This window comes from Peromyscus leucopus, chromosome 3, assembly GCF_004664715.2.
Source record: "Peromyscus leucopus breed LL Stock chromosome 3, UCI_PerLeu_2.1, whole genome shotgun sequence".
NCBI classification, from domain to species: domain Eukaryota; kingdom Metazoa; phylum Chordata; class Mammalia; order Rodentia; family Cricetidae; genus Peromyscus; species Peromyscus leucopus.
In genome coordinates, this window is record NC_051065.1 from 61,399,345 (window position 1) to 61,424,273 (window position 24,929).

The 24,929-nt window shown below is 54.9% G+C and overlaps 2 protein-coding genes across 2 annotated transcripts in view; one reads left to right on the top strand and one right to left on the bottom strand.

Moving 5' to 3' along the window:
* Nos3 (nitric oxide synthase 3) overlaps window positions 1-16,033 on the top strand; it is a 20,583-nt gene extending 4,550 nt beyond the window's left edge. Inside the window, exons 6-26 of the mRNA XM_028879567.2 lie at window positions 67-208; window positions 840-979; window positions 1,090-1,264; window positions 1,839-1,940; window positions 2,553-2,747; window positions 2,856-2,929; window positions 3,075-3,219; window positions 3,595-3,699; window positions 8,807-8,874; window positions 9,239-9,355; window positions 9,451-9,625; window positions 11,340-11,472; window positions 11,598-11,676; window positions 11,808-11,995; window positions 12,503-12,675; window positions 12,989-13,199; window positions 13,280-13,367; window positions 14,015-14,136; window positions 14,784-14,932; window positions 15,085-15,279; window positions 15,373-16,033. Of these exons, the coding sequence (XP_028735400.1) occupies window positions 67-208; window positions 840-979; window positions 1,090-1,264; window positions 1,839-1,940; window positions 2,553-2,747; window positions 2,856-2,929; window positions 3,075-3,219; window positions 3,595-3,699; window positions 8,807-8,874; window positions 9,239-9,355; window positions 9,451-9,625; window positions 11,340-11,472; window positions 11,598-11,676; window positions 11,808-11,995; window positions 12,503-12,675; window positions 12,989-13,199; window positions 13,280-13,367; window positions 14,015-14,136; window positions 14,784-14,932; window positions 15,085-15,279; window positions 15,373-15,534 (2,938 nt within the window). The 3' untranslated portion in view covers window positions 15,535-16,033. The remainder of the gene's footprint in view (window positions 1-66; window positions 209-839; window positions 980-1,089; window positions 1,265-1,838; window positions 1,941-2,552; window positions 2,748-2,855; window positions 2,930-3,074; window positions 3,220-3,594; window positions 3,700-8,806; window positions 8,875-9,238; window positions 9,356-9,450; window positions 9,626-11,339; window positions 11,473-11,597; window positions 11,677-11,807; window positions 11,996-12,502; window positions 12,676-12,988; window positions 13,200-13,279; window positions 13,368-14,014; window positions 14,137-14,783; window positions 14,933-15,084; window positions 15,280-15,372) is intronic.
* On the bottom strand, window positions 15,923-23,585 carry Atg9b (autophagy related 9B). Its single transcript, XM_028879572.2, has 14 exons — window positions 22,869-23,585; window positions 22,704-22,747; window positions 22,520-22,584; window positions 21,989-22,150; window positions 21,245-21,386; window positions 19,305-20,059; window positions 18,976-19,132; window positions 18,569-18,748; window positions 17,895-18,131; window positions 17,594-17,727; window positions 17,341-17,437; window positions 17,044-17,167; window positions 16,822-16,961; window positions 15,923-16,665 (listed from the first exon to the last, which is right to left on the bottom strand). Exons 1-13 carry the CDS (start codon window positions 23,413-23,415, stop codon window positions 16,837-16,839), a joined length of 2,769 nt encoding a protein of 922 aa, XP_028735405.1. The 5' UTR covers window positions 23,416-23,585; the 3' UTR covers window positions 15,923-16,665; window positions 16,822-16,836.
* Window positions 23,586-24,929: the final 1,344 nt, after the last annotated feature.

Consider the following 24,929-nt stretch of genomic DNA (forward strand, 5'->3'; position numbering starts at 1 on the left):
CCCCAGGCCCAAGCCCACCCGGGGCAGCAGTAAAGGGGGTCTAACCGGCTTCATTCCTCACGTCAGTTCAGCCATCACAGTGTTCCCTCAGCGCTGCCCTGGCAGGGGAGACTTCCGGATCTGGAACAGCCAGCTGGTGCGCTATGCAGGCTACAGGCAGCAGGATGGCTCCGTGCGAGGCGACCCTGCCAACGTGGAGATCACTGAGGTGGTGTGCTGCTTTGCTTTCTGTTGCTGTGTGATAAAAACACTGCCCATCACTGAAGGAAGCCAGGGCAGGACCTCAAGGCAGGAACTGGGAGAGAACATGGAGGAGTGCTGTTCACTGGCTTGCTCAGCTACCTTCCATATATACCTCAGGCCCAGCTACCCAGGGAGAGCCCTGGCCACAGTGGATTGGGCCCCCTACATCCATCGGCAATCAATAAAACTTCCCCTAGACATGGCCACAGGCCAATCTGGTGATGGAGGCAGTTCCTCAGGTGAAGTTTCCTCTTCCCAGGTGGGTCAAGTTGACAACCAAGAGTAGCCATCACAGTGGGCACCAGCGCTCGTAAGGATAGGGAGGCCAGGGGATGCTGCCTGGGGATACAGAGAAGCGGTCAGTGAGCAGGAAGGACCGGCTTTCCTTGGGAAGCTAGCCATAGTGGCGCATTCCTATAATGCTCGACTTGAGAGGTTGGAGCAGGAGGGTCAGGAGTTCAAGGCAAGCCTGGACTACAAAAGAACAGGGTCCTCCAGTGGGTACAGATACAGCTGCTGAGGAGTCCCTAAGGTGAGGAATGGGGATGGCAGATGGTGAGGAGTCCCTTGAACTCTCCTCTGCCGGCCTCCCACAGCTCTGTACCCAGCATGGCTGGACCCCAGGAAATGGCCGTTTTGATGTGCTGCCCCTGCTGCTGCAGGCCCCAGACGAGCCCCCGGAACTCTTCACTCTGCCCCCAGAGCTGGTCCTCGAGGTGCCTCTGGAGCACCCGACGTGAGCATGAGAGGCCAAGGGTGGGGGCGGGGCTGCCCAGAGCCCCTGGGGGAGGGACCGAGGGGTACCTGGCAACCCCACGCTGAGGCCAACTCGAACCCAACCCCCAGGCTGGAGTGGTTTGCCGCCCTGGGGCTGCGCTGGTACGCCCTCCCCGCTGTGTCCAGCATGTTGCTGGAGATTGGGGGCCTGGAGTTCCCTGCTGCCCCTTTCAGCGGCTGGTACATGAGCTCCGAGATCGGCATGAGGGACCTGTGTGACCCTCACCGCTACAACATACTTGAGGTGAGGGGATGCTGAGGAAAGGGGACACGAAGTTGTATGCCATTCCCTACCCCGCCCCAGAGTGCTGGCCATGGGAAAAGGTGAACTGAGTTAGGTCCAAGGGTGTGAGTGTGAGCTCTGGAGCCACCAAAGCTTGGAAGAAAGAACACTGTAAGTGAAGGAGCGTGTGAAGGGTAGCTTTCATCAGATTCTCAAAGGAGGGAGGGAGGAAGAGAGAGAGAGAAAGAGAGAGAGAGAGAGAGAGAGAGAGTGTGTGTGTGTGTGTGTGTGTGTGTGTGTGTGTGTGTGTGTTTCCAGACTGGCCCTGAACTCATGGTAATCTTCCTGCCTCAGCATCCCAAGAGCTGGAAATATAGACTTCACTACCATGCCTGGCTCAAAAGGGGACCTTGTCCCAGAAAAGGGTTTCACCCGTTTCAGAGATGAGGAATGAAGGGCCAGGGCTGAGAAGGGACTTGCTCTCTGCTCCATTGTACCTTCGTGGGCAGATCACTGACTCAGCCCAGTATCCCTCTCACCCCTCCTCCTGTCCACTCCTGCTGCTTCTGTCCCTACCCTGTTCAACTTGTCCCAGGATGTGGCTGTCTGCATGGATCTAGACACCCGGACAACCTCGTCACTGTGGAAAGACAAGGCAGCGGTGGAAATCAACGTGGCTGTTCTGCACAGTTACCAGGTACACAGGCCCAGCGGTGGCGTTGGGGGACACAGAAACAGAGCAGGGCTGAGATGGTCAGTAGCCCGTGTGCTGTGGGGCACATTGTGCCTGCAGCTTTGGATACAGCGGCACCAGTCTGGGAGCTACAGTATGTTACCTAAGCGCCTGCCAGGAACCTTGCTTGGTAACTGGTCCCAGGGCATACTGTGGGAGCCACTGGGGTCGAGAATCTCCAATACGAGGGTAGAGAGCATGCTGGGGATGGGAGTGTCATAATACAATGGGGGGGGGGGTTGAGGAAACCAATGCCTGGTGAATACCTCTGTGGAGTCCGAGAGGGTTAAGAAAGGACCCGAGGGTGCGCACAGTGGCAGAGTGTGAGGCCCCAGGTCTGCCTCAGCACACAGCTCTGGTGCTCAGGCACACGGACGCTAGAGATCAGAGCTGCTCACACCGCTTAAACTTGGAGCATACCTATGCAATCTGCGGGAGATTTGTGGGGACATTTGCGACGTGTCCTTTGCAGTGACCCAAGGCACGGAATAGGCTGGGTTGACAGTGGTAGAGAAAGACAAGGTGGGGGACCTGTAGGGCATTTCTGACTCCAGCCTCTTCCTATCCCCACCTCAGCTGGCCAAAGTGACCATTGTGGACCATCACGCCGCCACAGCCTCCTTCATGAAGCACTTGGAGAATGAGCAGAAGGCCAGAGGGGGCTGCCCTGCCGACTGGGCCTGGATTGTGCCCCCCATCTCAGGCAGCCTCACGCCTGTCTTCCATCAAGAGATGGTCAACTATTCCCTGTCCCCTGCCTTCCACTACCAGGTACCCAGCCCCGACTGGTTCCTGCCCACCTAGCACAGCTCCCGGCTGCCCACAAGAACTGCTAACTTTTGTCTCCCATGCTCCTCCCCTCCCCACCCAATCCTGCAGCCTGACCCCTGGAAGGGAAGTGCGGCAAAGGGCGCGGGTATCACCCGGAAGAAGACCTTTAAGGAAGTGGCCAAGTGGGTACCCTGGGACTGCATACCTTCCCCATACTGTAGAGGAATAAACCCAGTAGGGGGACCCCCGGACTGCTGCGGTGAGGTCTGGACCCCTACCTGGGAGGTCTGGCCTCTGTGCACACCCTCACCCTACCCTTGCCTGCAGTGCAGTGAAGATCTCTGCCTCGCTCATGGGCACTGTGATGGCGAAGCGTGTAAAGGCGACTATCCTGTATGGCTCTGAGACTGGCCGCGCCCAGAGCTACGCACAGCAGCTGGGGAGGCTCTTCCGGAAGGCGTTTGATCCCCGGGTAGGGCTGAGGCCTGAGAGGCAGGGGCTGGAAAGAGGAAACAGTCTGTCTACCTCTTCAGAGGTGCCTAGAGGACAAGAGGGTTAAAAGTAAAGGTTCATGTCAAGTCCAGCATGGTGGTGCATCCCCGTAATCCTAGCTCCGGGAGAGTCAAGAGGATCATGGGTTCAGGGTCATCCTTGACTACATAATGAACTCAAGGCTAACCTGGCATGCAAGAGACCCTGTCTCAAAAAATAAAAGTCAGGCTTCACAAAGAAAGCTAAAATCTACAAGGATTCAGGATTCAATCAAGCCTTGTCTTCCCAAGGCAGCCTAAGCAAGGACCGGGACAGCAGGAGGACAATCCCAATGTCCATCTTCTCCTCTCCACAGGTCCTGTGCATGGATGAGTATGATGTGGTGTCCCTCGAGCATGAGGCACTGGTGTTGGTGGTGACCAGCACTTTTGGGAATGGGGATCCCCCGGAGAATGGAGAGGTAAGGCTTTCAGGATGGAGAGAATGAGAAAAGACTCGAAACAGGAGCAGCTTGACAGGCAGGAGCAGACACACATACACACTCATGCATACACTCATGCACACACTCATGCACACACTCTATATACACACTCATGCACACACTCATACACACACACACACACACACGCACGCACGCACGCACGCACCAGGATGGGAAATGAACACGAACATGCTGAAGCTGCCCTGCTTCCTGGTGGGAATGTGAACTGGCTTCTGGGAATCTTGACTCCAGCCATCTCTATTATAGTACAGTGCTTTCATGTGGGGAGGGCACTTCCTGGGTAAGCAAGAGTGCCTCGGGTCTTGACAAACGAGAAAAGCAGGGATTCCCTGCTCACTTCAGTATTTTAACATTCCCTTTTCTTTTTCTAAAGAGAAACGTGCACTCTCTGCGTGCCAGCATAGACTAAATAGCTTTACTTGTTCAACATGTCTTAAACAAAATCGGAGGCCATCAGATGCCTTATGGTTAACCATTATCTTCCCGTGGTATGCTCTGAACCCCGAGTTTGATGCATTTCTACCTGCTCATCTGTTCCAGCTTCAGATGTCAGCTCCCTTATGAGTGCCGAGTCCCTCCTCTAGAATCCAAAGTTAAATGCCCCACAGCAAGCTTGGATTCTGACAGAAGCCCTCTCCCTAATTCTGATGTCTGTTTAAAACAAAACACCATGAGTCAGGTGTGGTGTCATATGTAATCCTTGAAAGGCACAGGCAAGAGGGTCACGAGTTCCAGGTTATCTACAACTAAACTGTGAGTTTAAAGCCAGTCTGGGCTACAGGAGACCCCAGACAGGAATATCTTTAATCTCAGGCTAGGAAGGCAGAGACGGGTGGAGCTCAGGCTAGGCTTATCTTCATAATGAGGTCTTGTCTCAACAACAACAACAAAGAAACAACAAAAACTGGGCCAGTGAGGTGAGATGGAAGACTCAGCAGGGGAAGGCACTGGCTACCATGCCAGAGGCCCTGAGCTCTATCCTCCAGACCTAGATAACAGCACAGAACCAACTCCTGCGAACTGTCCTCTGACCTCTACACACGTGCCATCACACACACACACACACACACACACACACACACACACACACGCGCGCGCGCGCATGCACACAGTTAAAACAAAAGCAATAAAAAAGTTAAAGCAGGGGGTTGGGGATTTAGCACAAGGCCCTGGGTTTGGTCCTCAGCTCCGGAAAATTAAAAAAAAAAAAAAAAAAAGTTAAAGCAACCAAACAAAGCCAAACGCCTGACTCGGCATCTACTCAGTATCTGGAGGGACCTCCCTGTGCACCATGACATGCAGAGGGCATCCCACGGTGAGACAGTGGACTGCTCCAGAGAGGCCCAGCCACTTTCATGGCAGGGATTCCCACACAGCCCACTACTCTCTTAATCCATGAGTAGATGAAACCGTTCGTGAAGGCAGAGCCCTCTCAACCCAACGCTCTTCGAAAGTCTGACTTCCAAATGTCATTAACACAAGACTGGAAGGACAAACACTGAGCCATAAGTGGCACCATTAGCTTCTTAGCCAAAAAGTGACCCACAGTCCTATTAAGACAGAGAGCCTCATCAGTTTCTCCAAGTCGGTCTCCTGTCAGATGACAGGTGCTTCGGTCACTCTGCCCCTGTCCGTGCCTCACTGCTTTCTCCCCTGCTGCGTGGTGTTCACTGTGTGAACAGCCCCGGCTTGTTTATCCATTCTTCTGTTGATAGACACTTGGACTGCTTCCAGTTTGGGGTTATTATGAATAAAACTGTTAAGAACATTCTTGTAGCAGGCTTTTGTGGGTTTATGTTTTCGTTTCTCTTGGATAAATACCCAGGAGTGGAATTATTGGGTCATAGGGAAGATATAAGTTTAACTTTTTTTTTAAACTGTCAAATGGCCAGGTTGTACCACACTTTTGAGATGTGAGCATTTCAATTTCACCTCTAAATTTTTTTAAAGGAAGAAATGTAGGAATATATCCCATAGAAAACAGAGTATATACACCAAAGATATGAACAAGACTATTTATAGCAGCATTGCTCATAACACCCACACTGGAAACAATTCAAGTGTCAATCAACAATAGATTGGATAAACAGTGATAAACTCACATGCAATACAGCAGTGTGAACAAATTACCACACACAATACAGATGAAAAATGAAACGGGCAGTGAGTACATACAGCAGAATCCACTTCGTCTGAAGTTCAAAACCAGGCAACTCTAATCCAGGGGTTTGCTCGATCAGGAGAGTAGTGTGAGGCGCAAAGGTGACTTCAGGATGCTGGTGATATTTCATAGGAGATGCTGATCACATACATGTCCGGTTCATGAAAACTTACACGGCTACATAGTTACTCTAAGCCATTCACAAACTGAGTTCAAGGCTGGGGACATAAGATAATTGGCAGGGTGCTTGACTAGCATGTTCAAGGCCACGGGTTTGAACCCTGGCACCATATTCATCAGGTGTGGTGGCACATATGTAATCTCAGTACTCAGGACTTGGAGGCAGGAGGATTAGAAGCTCAAGGTCCTCTTTGGCTGTATAGCAAATTAGAACCTAGCCTGAGCTACATGAGACCCTGCCCCCCCCCACCTCAAAAAAAAAAAAAAAAAAAAAAAAGAAAGAATCCTGAAGTTCAGGTCTCATGTGCCGACTACAGTAACCCCATAGAAATACCACCCAGCTGATCTATAGTTAGTATTTAGAAGCTGTGTTTTGTGTGACTTCTAACTTGTTTCCATGGTGGCACCAAAATGTGAAACAGCCTTCTGAGGTGGCCCACTTGAATAATCCCCCTGGAGACAGGACACTACATCAGGCCCTAAAGCTCTGTCCATTCCCAAACTGGCTAAAGGGCTGGGGACCGCTCATGCCCAGAGCTGATGTGGACAAGAATGAACTGCCTTCCGTCTGCCACTCAAGTAGGATTCGACCACCCCACCACAAATTGACGATTAGTGCATGCGTGTGCGTGCGTGCGTGCGTGCGTGTGTGTGTGTGTGTGTGCGCGCGTGTGTGTGCGCGTGCGTGTGTGCGCGTGTGTGTATGCGCGTGCGCGCGTGTGTGTGTACACTATGACATGCTTGTGGAGGTCAGAGGACCTTTGTGGAGGTGGTTCCGCTCTTAGGTGGGCTCCAGGGGTGACTCACAAGTCCCCACTCTTGTACCGCGAGCATCTTTACCTGTGAGCCCTCTCACAGCCACAAGCCATTGTTTTATTTTGTTTGAGATAGGGTCTCACTATGTAGACCAGACTGGCATCAAACTCATACAGATCTACCTGTTGGAATTAGAAGCATGTACCGCCACACCCGGCATGCCCACCCAGTTTTTAAAGCCCTTCACCCAGCCACCCCCACCTCTAAATTCCACCTGACTGAGCCATACAAAGATGCACGGTACGGGTGTGGGGATGTTGGGGAACTGTTCACAAACTACTCCATGTCCTTCGGTCACAGGCAGATTTGCCACAGTACAGGCAAATACGGGAATAGGATGTAGCCACCATAAAGCAGGGGTCAAGGGGCTGCAGAGATGTCTCAGCAGTTGAGAGCTCTGACTGCTCTTCCAGAGGACCCGGGTTCGATTCCCAGCACCCACATGGTGGCTCGCATCCATCTGTAACTCCAGTTCCAGGGCATCTGACACCCTCTTCTTGCCTCCATGGGTACCAGGCATGCACATGGTGCACAAACATACAGGCAAGCAAAACACTCATATGCATAAAACAAAATAAATACATCTCAGAAAAGAGAGTGAGGCCAAGCTTAAGGTGTTAGCTTAGAAGGATGTCCACAATAGGTCACTGATAAAAAGCAAGCAAGAATTACATGGACCCATTAAAAAAAACAGACAAACTATATGCACCCATGTAAATATCAACGCTCCCAATTAAGTGTGTGTTTCAATTGTGACTTTTTACTTTATGATAGTGGGAAAGCAATATGAGTCCATTAGAAACTATTTAACTGGGTGGTGGTGGCACACCCCTTTAATCCCAGCACTTAAGAGGCAGAGGCAGGAGATCTCTGTGAGTTCCAGGCCAGCCTGGTCTACAGAGCAAGCTCCAGGACAGCCAGGACTACACAGAGAAACCCTGTCATGGGGGGAGGGGGAGAAAAAGAAAAAAAAATGTATTTCAAATCCTGAACTTGGATCTGTGCCCAGACTAGAGCTATGGAATGGGATCCTGTGTTTAGATTGCTGGGCAGCTCCCAGTGATCCATACAAATGCAGGGGAAACAACCAACACTCTAGTGTGCTTTGTTGATGAGTTAAGATGTGTGGGAGAGGGGTGTGAAGGCCATGCTGCATGCTCTGTTAAAACCTTCCCAGCTGCTGGGCGGTGGTGGCGCACGCCTTTAATCACAGCAGTCAGCAGGCAGAGCTAGGAGGATCTCTGTGAGTTCGAGGTCAGCCTGGTCTACAGAGCGAGATCCAGGACAGGCACCAAAGCTACACAGAGAAACCCTGTCTCGAGAAAAAAAAAAAAAAGAAAGAAAAGAAAAGAAAAAACCTTCCCAGCTTACAGTGGGTGTGTTGGGATGTAACCCTATTGTGAGTCAATGATACAGGGCTAGGAAGCTTCCACCTGTCAGTAACACACACACACACACACACACACACACACACACACACACACACCACACACAGTTAAGTCTCAAGGGAGAATAAGGTTAGACTTTCTCTTTCTCTCTCCTCTCTCTCTCTCTCTCTCTCTCTCTCTCTCTCTCTCTCTCTCTCTCTTTTGAGACAGGGTTTCTCTGTGTAGCTTTGCGCCTTTCCTGGAACTCGCTTTGAAGACCAGGATGGCCTCGAACTCACAGAGATCTGCCTGCCTCTGCCTCCCGAGTGCTGGGATTAAAGGCGTGCGCCACCACCACCGCCCGGCTAGGCTTTCTCTTTTACTTTATATACCTCTGTAGTGTGGTTCTTTAAAAAGTTGAGCTTTTGAATTTTCAAGACAGAAGTTACTAATAAAGAATAATAAGGACCAGTCAGGCTGGTTTTAAGTTCCCGTATAATATAAACTAAACTAACCATGATGCAAACCCTTCCCCGTGCAGAGCTTCGCAGCGGCCTTGATGGAGATGTCGGGTCCCTACAACAGCTCCCCTCGGCCTGAGCAGCACAAGTGAGTGGGAGGGAGAAGACAGAACAAAGGGCGTTGGGGACACTGAAGCAGAGGTCTCAGGGACCTCACCCAGGTCTCTCAAGTCTTTCCCAACAAGCTGGAGAACAGAGAGCACGAGACCTTGACCGCAGCCCAGCCCCAAGGGCCCTCCCTCCCCGGGGACCCGATCATTTGCAGGCTTATGACTCCGCTATGACTCTCTCCCGGAAGGAGGAGAGGCAGAGCCGAGCCCTCCACCATTACCTCAAGGTTGTGTTTCAAGCCTTCTCACCCCAGGTGTATAAACCCCAAAACTACTCCCCGGCTGGGACGGGGCCGTGTTTCCAGTTCCTTCAGTGACACCCTGTCTTATCTCTCTTGCCAGGAGTTACAAAATCCGATTCAACAGCGTCTCCTGCTCAGACCCACTGGTGTCCTCTTGGCGGCGCAAGAGGAAGGAGTCTAGTAACACAGACAGCGCGGGGGCCCTGGGCACCCTCAGGTTGGGGGTCCTCACTAAAGAGGGTGGGTGGGAGAGAGCAGCCCCCTGGGTAGACATGGGCTGGCGGGGGTCAACAACGGCTCCCTGTGCCGCAGGTTCTGTGTGTTCGGGCTGGGCTCCCGAGCATATCCCCACTTCTGTGCCTTTGCCCGGGCAGTGGACACGAGGCTGGAGGAGCTGGGTGGGGAGCGCCTGCTGCAGCTGGGCCAGGGTGATGAGCTCTGCGGCCAGGAGGAGGCTTTCCGAGGCTGGGCCCAGGCAGCCTTCCAGGTGAGCTCCCCCGCACCCTGGTCAACCTCGGTGTTCTGACTCTGACCAACCTGAGATGCCCCCTCCAGGCTTTTGTAGTTGAAACCTGAAATACCGAGACTGGAGGTTCACTGACTTCCTAATCTGGTTCTCCGGCCCGGCCCTATTCCTTTCCAAATTTGCCTTCATTTCGCCACTCCATAGCCAGCCCCAAGTAGTGGACAACAGGTCCTAGCAACAGAGATGCCACACCAAGCTAGAGACACAGCAAAAAAGAGGAGGGCCTACAGAAGGGCTCTCAGACAGCCCCAAGCTGGCCCCAGGAGCGGGTGCAGAAAGGAATAAGGTCAGAGCACCAGGATGCCTACTCAAGGCAGGCAAGATGGAAGAAGACCGGGCCCAGAGAATCCGTCAGAGGTCAGGGCTAAGGCTAAAGCCAGGAGGAACTCCAGGGAGCTGGAGACCAGCCCTGGTGCCTGGCCTGGAGGGCTGATCTGGACACAGAAGTATCCCCAGGAACTTCCTCCGGGCATCTTTATCACGCTGATACTTGTCACTTAGTGAGGGAGCCCCACATCTGTCCATCCATGTGGGTCTCAGTTTTAGCTAGTCTGGACCCAGTGCAAGAAAGAGGCCTCCTTTGGAGGTGGAGGCACCAGAGGGTTTGCTTGGAAGGATTGAGAAAAGAGAAATAGAAAGCAAGATCCAGAGAATATAGACCAACGGAGATGCGGGAAGTTTCCGAGCAGGGTGAGCCCACACTTGAAGTTTATAACTGGTGATGCAGACGAATGAAGGCATCTGAGAAGCAGGAAGACAGACTCACTGGGACGGGAGCAGTGGGGATCGGAAGGAAGGGAGAGGGCCATGGGAGGAAGGAAGAGATATAAGGCTGCACACACTAGAAAAGAAACAGTAACAGCCTGTTTCCAGGGGAGCCCTGAATCTCAAGGCTGGAACAGCATGCTAGTCCACTTATCCCTGGCCAGAAGCAGCCAGATAGAGCAGGCTCCCTACACCTCCTCCAGTAAGATAACACCGGCCCTCTGCACACACTGTGCTCAGGGCTTTGCAGAAAGCATCTCGGGGCTGGGGGTGCAGCTCAAGTGGAAAGTGCTTACCCAGCATGCACCAAGCCCCACGGTCAGCCCTTGGCACTACAAAACCCAAGTATGGTGGCACACTCTTGTAAGGCCAGCACTTGGGAAGTGGAGGCAGGAGGATCAGAAGCTCAAGGCCACCTTTTTTACATAGCCAGCCTGGGCTACAAAAGACCCTGCTTCTAAAAATGAAAGTATCCTATTTAATGTTTTCTGGAACCCAGTGAGGGGTCAAGACGAGAAACTGGGACCTGGAAGATGACAGGTACCGAGAGAATCCAGACTCAGCTCTGAGTTCATAACTGCCTTCAACAGCGCGCTCCCAGGGACATGGGATCAGTACTCGTCAGACAAGCGGGTGTGACAAGTCAGGGTCCCTAGGATAGTGGCCACATGAGCTAGAAAATAAGGTGCTACAGTCAGCAACAGCCTCAGCCTCGGTCTTACAACTTCCTCCTCCCTCACACCAATGTGGGTGCCGTCCCCACAGCTAGGAACTTGGGCTGCTCTGTCCGAGATGAGAGGAGACTGCCAGACGGCTGGCAGGCCCAGCCCTACCTCCCTTAATACACTCCTCCCCGACTGAGGCTCCCTGGTGGCCAGCAGACTTAGGGCCTCACCTACCCATCCCCCAGGCCGCCTGTGAAACCTTCTGTGTGGGAGAAGACGCCAAGGCTGCTGCCCGAGACATCTTCAGCCCCAAACGCAGCTGGAAGCGCCAGAGGTACCGGCTGAGTACCCAGTCTGAGAGCCTGCAGTTACTACCAGGTACAACCCTGACCTCAACCTGACCTTGATGAGTGTGTGTGGGGGGGGGGGGTCGTCCTAGGATTCTCCCTCACAGGCAGGGAGCCACTCACTTGCTCAGGCCCCTTTACCTCCTTGCTCCCCAGGGCTGACCCATGTGCACAGGCGGAGGATGTTCCAGGCTACGATCCTCTCTGTGGAGAACCTGCAGAGTAGCAAGTCCACGTGAGGCTCCCCCCACTCTCCTCACTGTTAGGCTCCCTCCTCACTCAGACCTACCACACTCCTTCCTCCCACCCTCTTCCTGGCTCCTTGCCATTCTCTGACCTCAGTACCTGCCTCCCTTTATACCCCAGCCGAGCCACAATCCTGGTGCGTCTGGACACTGGTGGCCAAGAGGGACTGCAGTATCAGCCCGGGGACCACATAGGTGTGTGCCCACCCAACCGACCCGGCCTCGTGGAGGCCCTGCTAAGCAGAGTGGAGGACCCTCCACCATCCACAGAGCCCGTGGCCGTGGAGCAGCTGGAGAAGGGCAGCCCTGGTGAGGACTGTGGGCTGGGGCGGGAGGGTGAGAGCCTGCCGCGTCCCCTGACACAGGACCCCCTGGCACTCAGCGCTGACAGGGCTGCCACCCTGCTTCACACCTCGGTACTACCTGGGCCTAGCTGCCACTCCAGCCAGGATGGCTTGTTGCACGTGACCCTTTCCCAGAACCCACCAAGCACCCTAAAAGCCTCCTCCCATAGCTACCGCCTCCCCACAGTCTAATTGCTCTGTAGTCGGCCTATCTCCTTCCAAAACAATGCCTGGAGATGATAACGTATTGGGGTTAGGGCAGAGGACATCAGACCAACCCAGTTCAGCCAGGGTCCCCCCAAACATACCAGGGCTGCACAGACAAGCACATGCCACCATTCAAGGACAAGGTTTCCAATAAGACACAGTAACACAAGGTCAGTCCCCCAAACGTGAACAAAGTGAACTTGGGCTCAGACCACCCGGTCTCAGTGGTCCTCTCCCTCAGAGCTCCCTGTGCATTCACTCCCAGGTGGCCCTCCCCCCGGCTGGGTGCGGGACCCCCGGCTGCCCCCATGTACGCTGCGCCAGGCTCTCACCTTCTTCCTGGACATCACCTCCCCGCCCAGCCCTCGCCTCCTCCGACTGCTCAGCACCCTGGCAGAGGAGTCCAGCGAACAGCAGGAGCTAGAGGCCCTCAGCCAGGTGGGGGGGCATGCTGTGGGGGGCGGGGGCTAGACTAGAGGATGATAAATAAGCTAAGGGACCCTCCGTGAGTCCCCCCCCCACTTCATGTCAGTCAGGTCCTCCGCACTTGCTTCTCCTGGCCAACATGCACTGGTGCTTTAAGACCTGTCCCCAGGCTGACCGACTCCTCTCTGGGTGCTCTGGGTCTTCAAGAGGGGTGGTGGTGAAATACACTGAGATGGGTGAACACTAAGGAGGCTCAGCTAGGTAGGGCTCACTCTGGGAAGGACCGGGGTGGGGGGAGCCCTCAGCTCAGCGTATCTGCCCCCAGGACCCCCGACGCTATGAGGAGTGGAAGTGGTTCCGCTGCCCCACGCTGCTGGAGGTGCTGGAGCAGTTCCCGTCGGTGGCGCTTCCCGCCCCTCTGATCCTCACCCAGCTGCCCCTGCTCCAACCCCGGTACTACTCGGTCAGCTCAGCGCCCAGCGCCCACCCGGGAGAGATCCACCTCACCGTGGCTGTGCTGGCGTACAGAACCCAGGGTGAGGCTGGGAGCTGGGAGAGCCTGGTCTCGGCAGGGCTAAGACAGACCCTCTGAACCGGCCTCTCCTCCTAACCGTAGATGGGCTGGGCCCCCTGCACTATGGCGTGTGTTCCACGTGGCTGAGCCAACTCAAGGCAGGAGACCTGGTGCCCTGCTTCATCAGGGGGTAAGTGAGGCCTCTAGGGTAGGGCAGGGCAGCTAGAAGGGATCGTCTGTGTCCAGACAGGGATGAGAAAGTGCCTGGCAGGGACCAGTGAGGAATGTAGGGGGAGGGGCGTGCCACACAGGATGAGCTGGTGATCGGGTCCTCCCGAAGCATGGAGGGTCTATTACTACATCAAGAACAGTGAGTCTCGGGGGCGCTTCACAACTATGGCTGAGCTTTGGGCCTCAATAACTTGGTGCAGAGTCCTGCCCCTGAAACCACAACTACCAGAAACAACATGGATTAGCCAGTGGCCCTGCTGCTCTGTGAAAGTGTAGCCCCTGCCTGCCTCGCTGAGTCCTTGGCGACAGCCTATGTTAAAAGTCTAGGCTTCCGCCAGGCACGGTGGGCACACACCTTTAATCCCAGCACTTGGAAGGCAGAGGCAAGCGAATTTCTGTGAGTTCGAGGCCAACCTTGTCTACAAAGCAAGTTCCAGACCAGCCAGAACTGTATAGTGAGATCCCGCACCAAAACAAACAAACAAAAAAAACCCACCTCATTTGTCATTGGGCCTTAGGCTTTCCTGTCTATACAGCCAAAGGTTAGTTGGTATGTATAAGGTCATGGGTGAAGAAAAGAGGTCTTAATGGACTCTCTCTGGCTAGGGCTCCTTCCTTCCGGCTGCCACCTGATCCCAACTTGCCCTGCATCCTGGTGGGCCCAGGGACTGGCATTGCACCATTCCGGGGATTCTGGCAGGAGCGATTACATGACATCGAGATCAAAGGTGAGCCTGGGGCTAAGGGCGCACCTGGACGTCAGAAGGGAGCCAAGGAGGAAAGGAGTGAGGCTGGAGGAAATGACCATAAAAGGAACTAGGACCAAAGGCAAAAAGAAACGTATTTAATGGGGAGGGGAGGGAAGAAAAGGGCCGGGGCCTGCTTGCTTGCCTTCCTGGTGGTCCCTCTGTGCATCATAGGTTTTGGAACGGACTGAGGGTAAAGAAGGGAGGGATAGGACAGGAATGCAGACAGAAGACAGCTCCAGGCAGATTCGGAATTACGTCAGAGCTCATCTAGGGCGACCTAATCTAAAAACTGATGAGGTGTTCAGGTCAGGCCCAGAGATGTCAATAAAAGAAGGTTGTGTGGGAGAGGATGGGTGGGAGGTGTGGAAGGTGTGGGCTGGGCCATGGGCACAGAATTGAGTCAATAGAGCAGGTTCCGGCGGAGTTCCCCTCCTGGTTCTTGCCTGAATGCCTGTTTCCTTCTGGAAATCAGGTGTGCAGGATCTGGGTGAAAGCACTCCATTTGCCCCTAGAGGCTGAATAGCCATGATAGGGGTTGCTCCAACCCAAAAGGCTGGCCTGGAGGTGGCGTTGGCAAGGCTGCCCCAGGAAAAGGGGCCCCCCCTAAACCGTCTTGTTTCTCACAGGGCTGCAACCCGCCCCCATGACTTTGGTGTTTGGCTGCCGATGCTCCCAACTCGACCATCTCTACCGAGATGAGGTACTGGATGCCCAGAAGCGCGGCGTGTTTGGACACATCCTCACCGCCTTTTCCAGGGATCCTGGCAGCCCTAAGGTACCACGAGGCCAGTGGTAGAGATGGCGTGACCAGGCTTGGGCCGTCCCCAAGACCCCACCAGTCCCAACTCCCCCAGGCCCAACTCCCCCCAGGTACGCCTGAGGCCTGGGTGATCTCACAGCAAGGCCTGCCTCTCGCTCCGCCCCCAGACCTACGTGCAGGACCTCCTGAGGACAGAGCTGGCCGCGGAGGTTCACCGCGTGCTGTGCCTCGAGCAAGGACACATGTTTGTCTGCGGCGATGTCACTATGGCAACCAGCGTCCTGCAGACGGTGCAGAGAATTCTGGCGACAGAGGGCGACATGGAGCTGGATGAAGCCGGTGACGTCATCGGCGTGCTGCGGGTGCGAAGGGGCGGGCCTGGGCTGGGTAGGGTAAGTCTACGCTGGCGTCTCCTGGTAGGGTTCTGGTCCCCTGAGCTCTTTTCCTCCCCTCAGGATCAGCAACGCTACCACGAGGACATTTTCGGGCTCACATTGCGCACCCAGGAGGTGACAAGCCGCATACGCACCCAGAGCTTTTCCTTGCAGGAGCGACAGCTTCGGGGCGCAGTGCCCTGGTCCTTCGACCCACCCGGCCCAGAAACCCCGGGTTCTTGACAATCTTCTTCCCCTTCCAGTTCCCGGAGAAAGGGGTTGTCTCATTCCGTTTGGCTGACTAAAGCCAGCCACCCTCTCTCGAGAAAGCCTACAGCATCAGTCGCGAGACTGCGGACTTAAGAACTCTCTTCTCTCTCCGGTTCACCTGGACAGGGAGGGGTTCCTCCTAAATCTTGAAAGTTCTTCTGGCTGTAGTATTGAGGGCATCCTGCTGTCCTCTTGGTATGCTTTTGATGGACTGTAGACTCCCTCTGTCCCTCTCTGGATTATCTTACCTTTAAAGTCTAAGTCATTCCTGTATTTATTGAAGATTTATCATAAAAGATCATGTCAGATGTAGTGAGATACCCAACCCAAATCTTGTGGATTATAATGATTGAAAAAAGAGACAAGTTCCACGCTTTAATGTGTACGGATGTGGGGATAGTAATTCTTTGACAGTGAGTCCTAGACACCTCTCTCTCTGTGACCCAGTACTCTGAAAAAAGTTTGCAACCAGCCACAACAGTTCTGTGGTTGAGTGAACAGGTGCAGCCCTCAGCTTCCAGGAGTGGGGCATGCCAGACATTCCCATGGCAAAGATGTGCAGCACAGCCACGAACAGTCTCTACTTATTTCACACAGGATGAGGAGCCCCACCCACTTCCTCAGACATCACGGCAGTGCTGATGTCCAAAAACAGCAGCCCTCTCTAGTTTTTCCACTCACAAGTCTCCATAACCCCCGCCCCTGGTCCCACAGGAACTCAAGGGGGAGGGCAACAGGAACAACTTCCCTGCCGTTCAGGCTCTGTGCCTCACCGATCCCTGACACTGAGCCTGATCACTGCCCGGGCCCTGCCCTCCGCCTTCAGGGCACTGGGGTCCTTCTTCCCAGGCAACTACTCCACAGCAGCCAGTTGGAGCCAGTTGGGGCTAGTACCCTCTTGTCCTCACGTGTGGGGCCCATCTCTGGCTCACAGTCATCTCCTACTCCTTGCTCTCTGGGGCAAGCTCCTCTCTGACTCCCAGATCAGGACCAACTAAAATATCCTGGGCCTGCCATCTGGGATGGGAGTGGGGCTCAAAAGATGGCTCCATGTATCTTTCCATGCCACCCCATCCAATTTCCTGCAGCTAGAAAAGCCAGAACCTGTGGGAGGAAAAGGCTGTCAGCAACATTCCAGGCACCTAGGTTCTAGAGAGACAGCCCCACCGTCCCAGATTCAACTGGTATCCCCATCCCTCCAAAACTGACCCCAAACTAGTTTCTTTATCCTTTCTTGACCCCCATGTGGGCAATACTGACCTGAGGTATTCTCAGTCAGTGCAAGGGGCCTGGGAGGGGCTCCTTCTGGGTGTCTGTGGTCTCCTGGAAGCCCTTTGGAAACAGATTCCGGGCCCTCTGGATACCCCACTGCTGTCTTGGGCTGGAGGCAGGACTGGAGCCTAAGGACAATGTCCTTGGGTGAGCAGGGTCACGATGCTTAAGAAACACCAGGATCTTGCCTCCATCCCCTACCCTCCTCACCATCACTTGACCAAGATGGCTTCTCCTCATCTGGTGAGCCTGGCTGGGAAGGGCTGGACCAGGGCCTGGGTGGGGAGGAGGCTGAAGCGTCTCCCCATGGCTCCTGCTGCTGCTGTTGATGAAGCTAGATGGAAGGAGAAGAGTGAGGGACTCCCTCACATGTGGGGGTGGGGAGGGAGCAAGGCCAAGCTCCTCAGCTAGGTACAAAGAGCTCATAGTTCCTGTCAAGTAGTCTTTAGATTCTGGCCCCTCCCCAGGTCTTCATTTCACTCACCTCCCCATATTCCCTCTACATACCTGATGTAGGTAGATGGCGTGCAGGCTCATCTCAGCAGAAACAAGCTCGGGGAGCTGGGTCAGCTTCTGGCCCCCAGTGCCTCCTGGGGACACACAGCTAAAACAAGATTCCTAGTCAAGAGACATCTTCCTCACAGAGGAAGGTGGGCCAGGCTGCACCCCACTTTCCAAGTCCTCTCGGCACCCGGGCACCCTCTCTCAGAGAGTCGGCGCCAATCCAGACTCCCCTGCATCTCAGGCCTCCTCCTCTCACCTGGGGTCCTGGACCATTCGTGAAATGGAGGCAAGGAGGCTGGCTGTGGCCGCCGCAGGGCAGGGAGTCGTGGGGCTGAGGTCCCTCTGGGGCGGGCGGGGATTCACCAAGAGGTTGGCCAGGAAGGCTTCGGGCTGAACAAAAGAGAGCCAAAGGCATCAGAAGGGATAAAGGGAGAACCAAAGAAAGGCAAGAGATATGAGAGGTGGAGCTGGCTACCAGGGTAACACACAGAGTCAGGAATGCCCAGGGAGGGATGGACAGCAGGAAGGGGAAAAGAGTAGGCAGGCCTGGGACTCACCAGAGGGGATGTGCAGTCACCGAGCACCCCTGGGGTCGGGGGGCTTCGTGTCGAGGTAGCACCCCAGGCAGCTGCATCTTGTTGTACCCGGCCCCGAAGGTGGCCAAGGAACTTAGAGCTGTGCCCTGGTGGCTGCCATTGTGGATGTGCCAGGGAGAACCGCATTAAGGAGAGTTCAGTCTTTCCATCCTCTGCACGCTGAGAGAGTGAGGCTTCTGTCTGTCCCTCGGAGAGCCACTGCAAGGAATAGTGCTTCTGGTGTTAGGGACACCAAGACTCAGGTAGGCAGGACAGGAAATACTGCCCCACGTTCCGGATGTAGGAAATCCAGGCTGTGATTGGGACTTATTCAAGATCATCCAGGAGCAAGGTGGTGGAGCAGGCCATGGGTGCTTAGTCTCAGATACAGCCAGCTTTGATGTTGTGCCCCACCCCCACCCCCGCATGCAGCCCTAGTTCCCGAGACAAGACAAGCCTGTACCCCACTCCTCACCCACTACCTCCCTTTCTAGTGGGGGGTGGGGCAGTATTTGCCTCCATTTATCATCATCATCATCATTTTTTTTAAATGTACCAGCAACTCTGTAAAGGGCTCTATAGACCTGATGTGCTTCGGTGAGGCAAGCCAAAGGCCTGTCCAACGCAATTTTCTAAGGGCAGGGAAGAGCTCTAACCTGAGGGTGCCCATGGCGCTTCACATCCATTAGGGCAAAAGAACAGATGTCCCCGACACCAGCCACATCCACGGTAAAGTGATGAAAAAAGTCAATAATCTCCAGAGCACGGGGGCGGAACCAGAAGAGCAGAAACAGAGGAGTGAGAAGTGGAGACAGGAGTTCTTCCAGGAGGGAGACCTAAGGAAGCACGGGTGAGGCTGAGCGGGATTATCAAGAAGACTCCACAAGTGATCGCCACGGTCAAGAGCCTCCAGGAACACTGTAAGGTTGGAGGCTTTCAGCCACTCACTCCGAAGCCTCCTCTCGGACCCAGCCCCACACCCATGGAGCCCACAACTTCTCCTCCCAGACTGATGATTTGGACAGGGCCTACTCCGCAGCCCCCTGCAGGCCCGGGCACTCACTGCTCGGTACTGAAGCAGCTGCGCCATCTGCCAGTAAGAGCTGGCCCGAGCACCTGCCGCACCAGGCTCCTCCGGGAGGTAATGCATGTGTGCCAGGGCTGCCTGCAGCAGGAGCTGTGAGGGACGCCCCTGGCATTGCTCCTCTGGAATGAAGGACCTGGAGGGCAGGACGTGGGTAAGGGATGCGGTTAGGAAGACCGGCAAGTAGGATGCCGGGCTAAAGGGCTCTCTGATGGTGATAGAAGGGTTCGCTAAGAGAAAGGAAGCCTGCGCCCAGGTCAGAGAAAGGCCACCCACCAACATCTCCTCCCTGGTATGTGCCATCGAACCTGGCCACTGTGGCTGTGACCCCGAGCGCCGTCATGGTGGTGAGCACGTGCTCCACGGCCAGCACATCCTCATCGTAGACGGTGAGCACCAGCAGCGCGGCAAAAAGCGCTCCGGAGAAGAAGACCAGTTGGCGGGCCAGCAGGGCGCGCAGGGGCGCAGGGGGCTCGGCGGCACGGAGGAAGGCGGCCGCGGGCCGGTAGGCGCGGGCCAGGCGGGCACGCAGTTCGTGCGGTAGCTCGTTGAAGTGGCGCAGTTGCAGGCGGGCCAGGCGGGACCAGCGGCGCGCCCCGAAGGCGCCGGGCTCGCGTCGCAGCAGCTCCACGTGGCTGTAGAAGGCGTACAGCACCTGCCAGGCCAGCACCAGCGGGCTCAGCGCCAAGTTCACGGCGGCCAGCAGCAGCACCGTGCGCCGCCAGCGTGCGGCCAGGACGGCCCGGAGCTCACTGCGCTTGTAAGCTTCGGGAAGCTCCCAGCCCCCGCGGAAGAGTGAGAAGGGACCGCGGAAGAGCAGCAGGTCCACGTTGAGCGCCAGGCCGCGGCTGAGGAAGGCTGCGCTGCCCCCCCAGGGCAGTGGACAGCGAGCGGGCAGCAGACCCTTGTTGGCCAGCGCCACCTGGTAGTTGGTGTAGCGCAGGATGCGGTGGTGGACGTCCAGTTCCGTCAGCGGCCTGGGCTGCACACACAGCCCGCCGCTCCTCTGCAGCTCCAGGAGGCGGGACTGAACCTCAGCCCAGGGTACCGAGCTGAGCTCCTCCTGAGGAGAGGGGACAGGGGAGCCTAGGGACCTGTGTTTCCCTCCAAAGAGATGCACAACCTCCACGACCCACTGAGCGGCCTGCAAACTCCAGCCCTGGTGGCCCTCCTCCCCACCTTGGCGGTCTGCCTTCTTCTAGCCCTTCTGCTAACAGAAGCACGTCTCCCTCTTCTTTCTGCCACTTCTCGGTGGTTCTGCTCACTACCACTCCTGGAGCCATTAGTCATATGCTTCCTGGCGACACCTCTTTAGTGAACTTCACGAGGGTTGGGACCTGGCTTCCTTTTTTGAGCCCCCTGCAACCCCACATATAAGAAACTCTTCTCCTGTCTCACCGCTTTCTGCCTGAGCAAGCTTTGAGACCTGGCGGCACTGTCCCACTCCAGGCCACTTTGTGCCGTCACTCGACTAGCTTTCACACACCCCTGCCTGGGTCTGTGTCTGGGGGAAGAGAGCGCTCCCACGCTTCATTTGGAGAGACCCCTATGAGCCCCAAGCCTCGCTTTAGCCCCATCCCCCCAGTCCAGATATTTCCTCAGGGGCAGCCTCCACAGCTCCTCCCCTGGAGGGAAGAGAAAAGGAAGGGCCAGAGGAGAGAAGGATGGGGTCGACAGCCCCAGCAGTGGCTGCGCCTGGAGCCTCCCTACTCCAAAGGCTCTTGATATCCAAGGGGAAGCAAGAAATGGGGACTGAAGATGATATCTTAACAACAGACTTAGGCACAAAGCTAGAAGGACCATGACCAGGGGACAATGGAGAGGTCAGAGAGTGGCTTCCTTTCCGGTGCCCTAGAAAGCGCTATTTCAGGCAAGCAAGCCCATCTCCACTGCCTACAGGCACCCACGTTGGCCTCACTTCCTGCCCAGAGGCCTGATTGGCCTGACCGTCCTCATCCAATCAGGATGCTTCCTGCTCTAGAAAGCCCAGTGACAGCCCTTCCTCTAAACAGCCACTGTTTTTACCACCAGCATGTGACTGTAAGTCACCGTATGTGACCCATCTGAGTAAAGGAAGCTCCACAAGGGTCGGAGCCAAGCTTGCTAAGTGCCAGGGCCTCCTGACATTACTCAAGGCCCAGGGCAGGTGTCATTCAGCCTCCATCTTTCTGCTCTTCTCGGTTGGTCCTTCCATGTGTATGGCCCCAGTTTCTCCTGTCCTCTGCCCATGCTGTCCCCGCAGGCTTACTGGGGGGATGTGCAGGGCCTCCCTGTAAAACACCTGGATGTCCCAGTAGCTGAAGAGGTTGCAGACTGAACGAAGCAGCTGGAACAGCCAGAAGCCAGCAGCCAGGACCAGGAGGAAGACCAACAGAGGGCTGTTGTGGATCCTGCAGGAGATTGGAACAGGAAGGGTAACAAAAAGGTGGGAAACCCACAGAAAGAAAATGGTGGCAAACACCTGCAGGTCTCAGTGGGGCTGGCGGGGGAGGTCCTCAATGAGGCCTTCAAAAGTGCCTGTGAAGTCAACGCTTTTCACAAACAACACTCATGCTGTCTGCTTTTTGTATTCTCATTATCCCATGGGTGTACAATGGAGTTTTCCAGAAGCTACAAGACAGGTGAAGGAAGATGTCACGTCATACGGAGAGCCCATGTAATGTGCACTCATGCATTCCTAAGCTTTAAACTTGTCCTCAGGGCTAGGGATGTGTCTGAGTGGTATAGTGCTTGCCCAGCATGCCGGAAGCCCTGGGTTTGCTCCCTGGCACTAAAAATAAACAGTTGTCCTCACCATTAATTTCTAATAAGGTAAATAGAAATGTGACTCATAATACAAGGCTCTTTGAAATTCTCAATCAACTTGGGCTATGTTTTTAAATATGCCAAGCACTTAAAGAGTCGGTCTAGACCAAGGGGCATTATAGGGAGGTCCCCTCCTTCCATCCTTTTGTGATCTTAATCCAGAAGCACCCACCAGACTGTCACTTACTTCTCTGCACACTGGGCTGAGGGTAGAATAGCATCTGACAAGGTCACTTTGCTGTGGAATGGTCCAGGCCTTGTATGGTTCTTTGGCTGGTTGTTGAAGAGAACATTGTAATCCACACAGCGAAGGAGGAAGGTTGTGAAGGTGACGATGAAAATGAACTGTCTGAGAAGAGGGCACAGGGAGAGGGCCCTGATCAGGCCGAAGGGCAAGGTGGACTCAGCCAGACAAGCGGAGGCTCTATATGGCCCCTCAACCTTCAGAGCCCCAAGACTAGAATGGAAAAGGAGAGCTGGGGCATAGCTCAGTTGGTAGAGTGTCTGCCTAGCATACATGAAGCCCTGGATTTGATCTCTAGCACTACATAAACTGGGTAACGCCTGTAATTTTAGCCACTTGGGAGGTAGAGACAGGAGGAACAGGAATTCATGTCTAGCCTGGAATACATGAGACCCTGGCTCAAAGACAAAACAAAACAAAACACCTGCAAATAAGAAGAGAGGTCAGGACTTAGGGACAGGACTGGCTTCTCACCCCAGCTGGAAGACATCCTCCAACAGGATACAGGCGAAACCATTCCGCTGGTGGTAGCTGTAGATGTGGCAAGTTTGTCAAGAAAGATACTTGTCTATGGACTCGTTCTGAAGAGACTTCCCCTACTGTCCCCTGATCCACAGTCCCCCACCATGTCCCTCTGCATGCTAGGCACAAAGGATATCTTGGTGAAGAAGCTGTCCAGGTCCTGGATGTGATGCCAGGAGCCTGGGTACAGAGAAACCGTGTCAGGACTAGGCACTGTCGCCCTGGTGATCAGTTCCTCTGTGTAAACCCAAACCTGCCTGGACCTCCAACCCACTCCATCTCCCAAACAGCCCACACTTACCACGGAGTCCTTCAGGCACATGAAGCAAGGGTTGATGGTCCTCCCCATGGAGGGGTGAGTCTTGGGACCCCTCAGGGTCACAGTCCTCTAGCCGTTCATAATCCTGCTCAGGGATCAGAGGACCTATCCGCAGCCCAGGATGGTCCTGGGGGCACCGGCAGGAGGGAGGGGGAGTGACCGAGGCCAGGGGTGGGGTGGAGTGGGACCCCCACGAGGGGGAAGCGGAAGTGGGTGTCATTGTGGGATGGGTCTGTGTTGGGGGTGTGGCTGGGGCGGGTGAGGCATTGTATGGAAGCTGAGAAGCCCCTGCCTCCTGAGTCACTGGGCAGGGGGACCCTGAGGCAGGAGGAAACAGGGAAGAGGAGCAGCTTCTTGTCCGGGGGACAGGGGACAGAGAGAAGACAGAGATCCTCCCTCCCCCAAGTCCCCGGCATGGAGAAGCAGACAGTGGCAGTGCCATGGGGAGCAGAGGCACTGAGCTGGGCCCCAAGTCTCCCCACCGCCCCCGCTGCCTCCTGCTCCCCCCCCACCCCATTCGGCTCACCATCAGGCAGCAGCGGCTCCTGAGAGGTCGGAGGGACTGGGCTGCTGCTGTTTCCACAGAGGTCTGTGAAGCTGAGCAGAGACTACAACAGGACGATGACAACGATGACAACAACAGCACCAGGTGACTCAGGCTGGGCAGGCCTCGGGCGTGCCAGCCCTCTGCCACCTGCGTGATCACTCACACTTCTTGCAGGGCAACCTGGGGCCAAGGCCCAGGCTCCACGCCTGGGAGGGACCGCCGTTCGGGAGGCAGGGGTTCAAGGGCTCTTGGGACTAGAAGAGACACCTGTAATCTCCGCCGTCAGCCCTTGAGGGCACAAGTGGTAAAGAGGAGGTAGATACAACCAAAATGACGAGCACGGAAGAGCAAAATCCCAATCAGAGGGTTATAGAGTCTTGAGGGTGGGACGTGAAATCTCTCATTCCCTCCAGTTCCATTCCTTTCCCTCACACTCATGGGCACTGATCAACAGAGAATGACTTAAGACTACCTGCCCACTCACTCAGGACTTGGGAGGAAACAGAGGGTAGCAGGATCAGGAGTCTGAAGCCAGCCTGGGCTACACCTGACCCTATCTTTTAAAAAAAAATGCATATTTCATTTCCCTGAGTGGAAGAAGAGAGAGACTTGACTTTGCCATCAGCTAGGAGGAAACAACAGGAAGGAAGTAAAGGGAAGGAATCCTAGCCATCTTGGATCTGAGAGCTGAGAAATCATTTAAGGGACTTAAAGTAGGAAAACTTGGTTTGGTTCCTTGCGAGTGTCATTGTGTCTTCTTTATCCTCGGGTTCACCCTGATACACTCTCCCTCCAAGCCCTGACCTGGTGTCAGGGGCCTCCTGAGAAGCATCAGCAAAGGAAGGTAGTAAGAGGTCCAGAACTTCGGAGCATGATGTGGGCATGCGGGGATGGACTGGCTGAGTTGAGTGTCTTGTTGTTGTCTCACCAGGGAGGAGGAGGAGGCCCAGGTGGCTGGTCTGATGGCTTGCCCAACGCCATTCCCAAGGTCCTGAGTCACCAAATGCCCTAACTGAAGCCCATGCCTGAGACGCTGACTTGGCTAGCAGGTGTCAGGGCCTCCAGGCCTTAGGCCAGTATCCCAGCAATGGAGAGGAACACAGAGCTTCCTAGAATGTTTCCTGGAGGAGCATGGAGGACATTCATGGAATTTCCCACATGTTTGGCCCAGGCTGCCCGATTTTCTTATTTTTCTGCCTCCTTTCTGGCAGAAGAATTGTCCCAATAGTTCATGACTGGGCAATAGTTCATGTGGCTGGGCAAGGTGCAGAACTATGAAAACCTTTTTACAAGTGACAAAATAGAATCGGGGGTGGGGGTGGGGTGGGAGTGGAGATTCCTATGCTCTTTCTGAGGCCTCCAGAGAGATAGGTTAAGTGAGGTTTTAACTGGTGTCTCTCTATGACATCACTCACACAGCATCCTTGATGGTCCATACTTGTTTAGGATTATCTCTACACACACCCTGATTTCCTTAACCTAATCTCAAAATAATT

What these genes read in the sequence shown, in the direction of transcription:
- Atg9b (XM_028879572.2), bottom strand. Translation starts at nt 23,415, where the DNA reads ATGGTGAGCCGAATGGGGTGGGGGGGGAGCAGGAGGCAGCGGGGGCGG. An exon ending in AGCTGCTTCAGTACCGAGCA is followed by an intron (nt 18,749 to 18,975) that starts GTGAGTGCCCGG and finishes GTGCTTCCTTAG; the next exon opens with GTCTCCCTCCTGGAAGAACT. An exon ending in AGCGCCATGGGCACCCTCAG is followed by an intron (nt 18,132 to 18,568) that starts GTTAGAGCTCTT and finishes TATTCCTTGCAG; the next exon opens with TGGCTCTCCGAGGGACAGAC.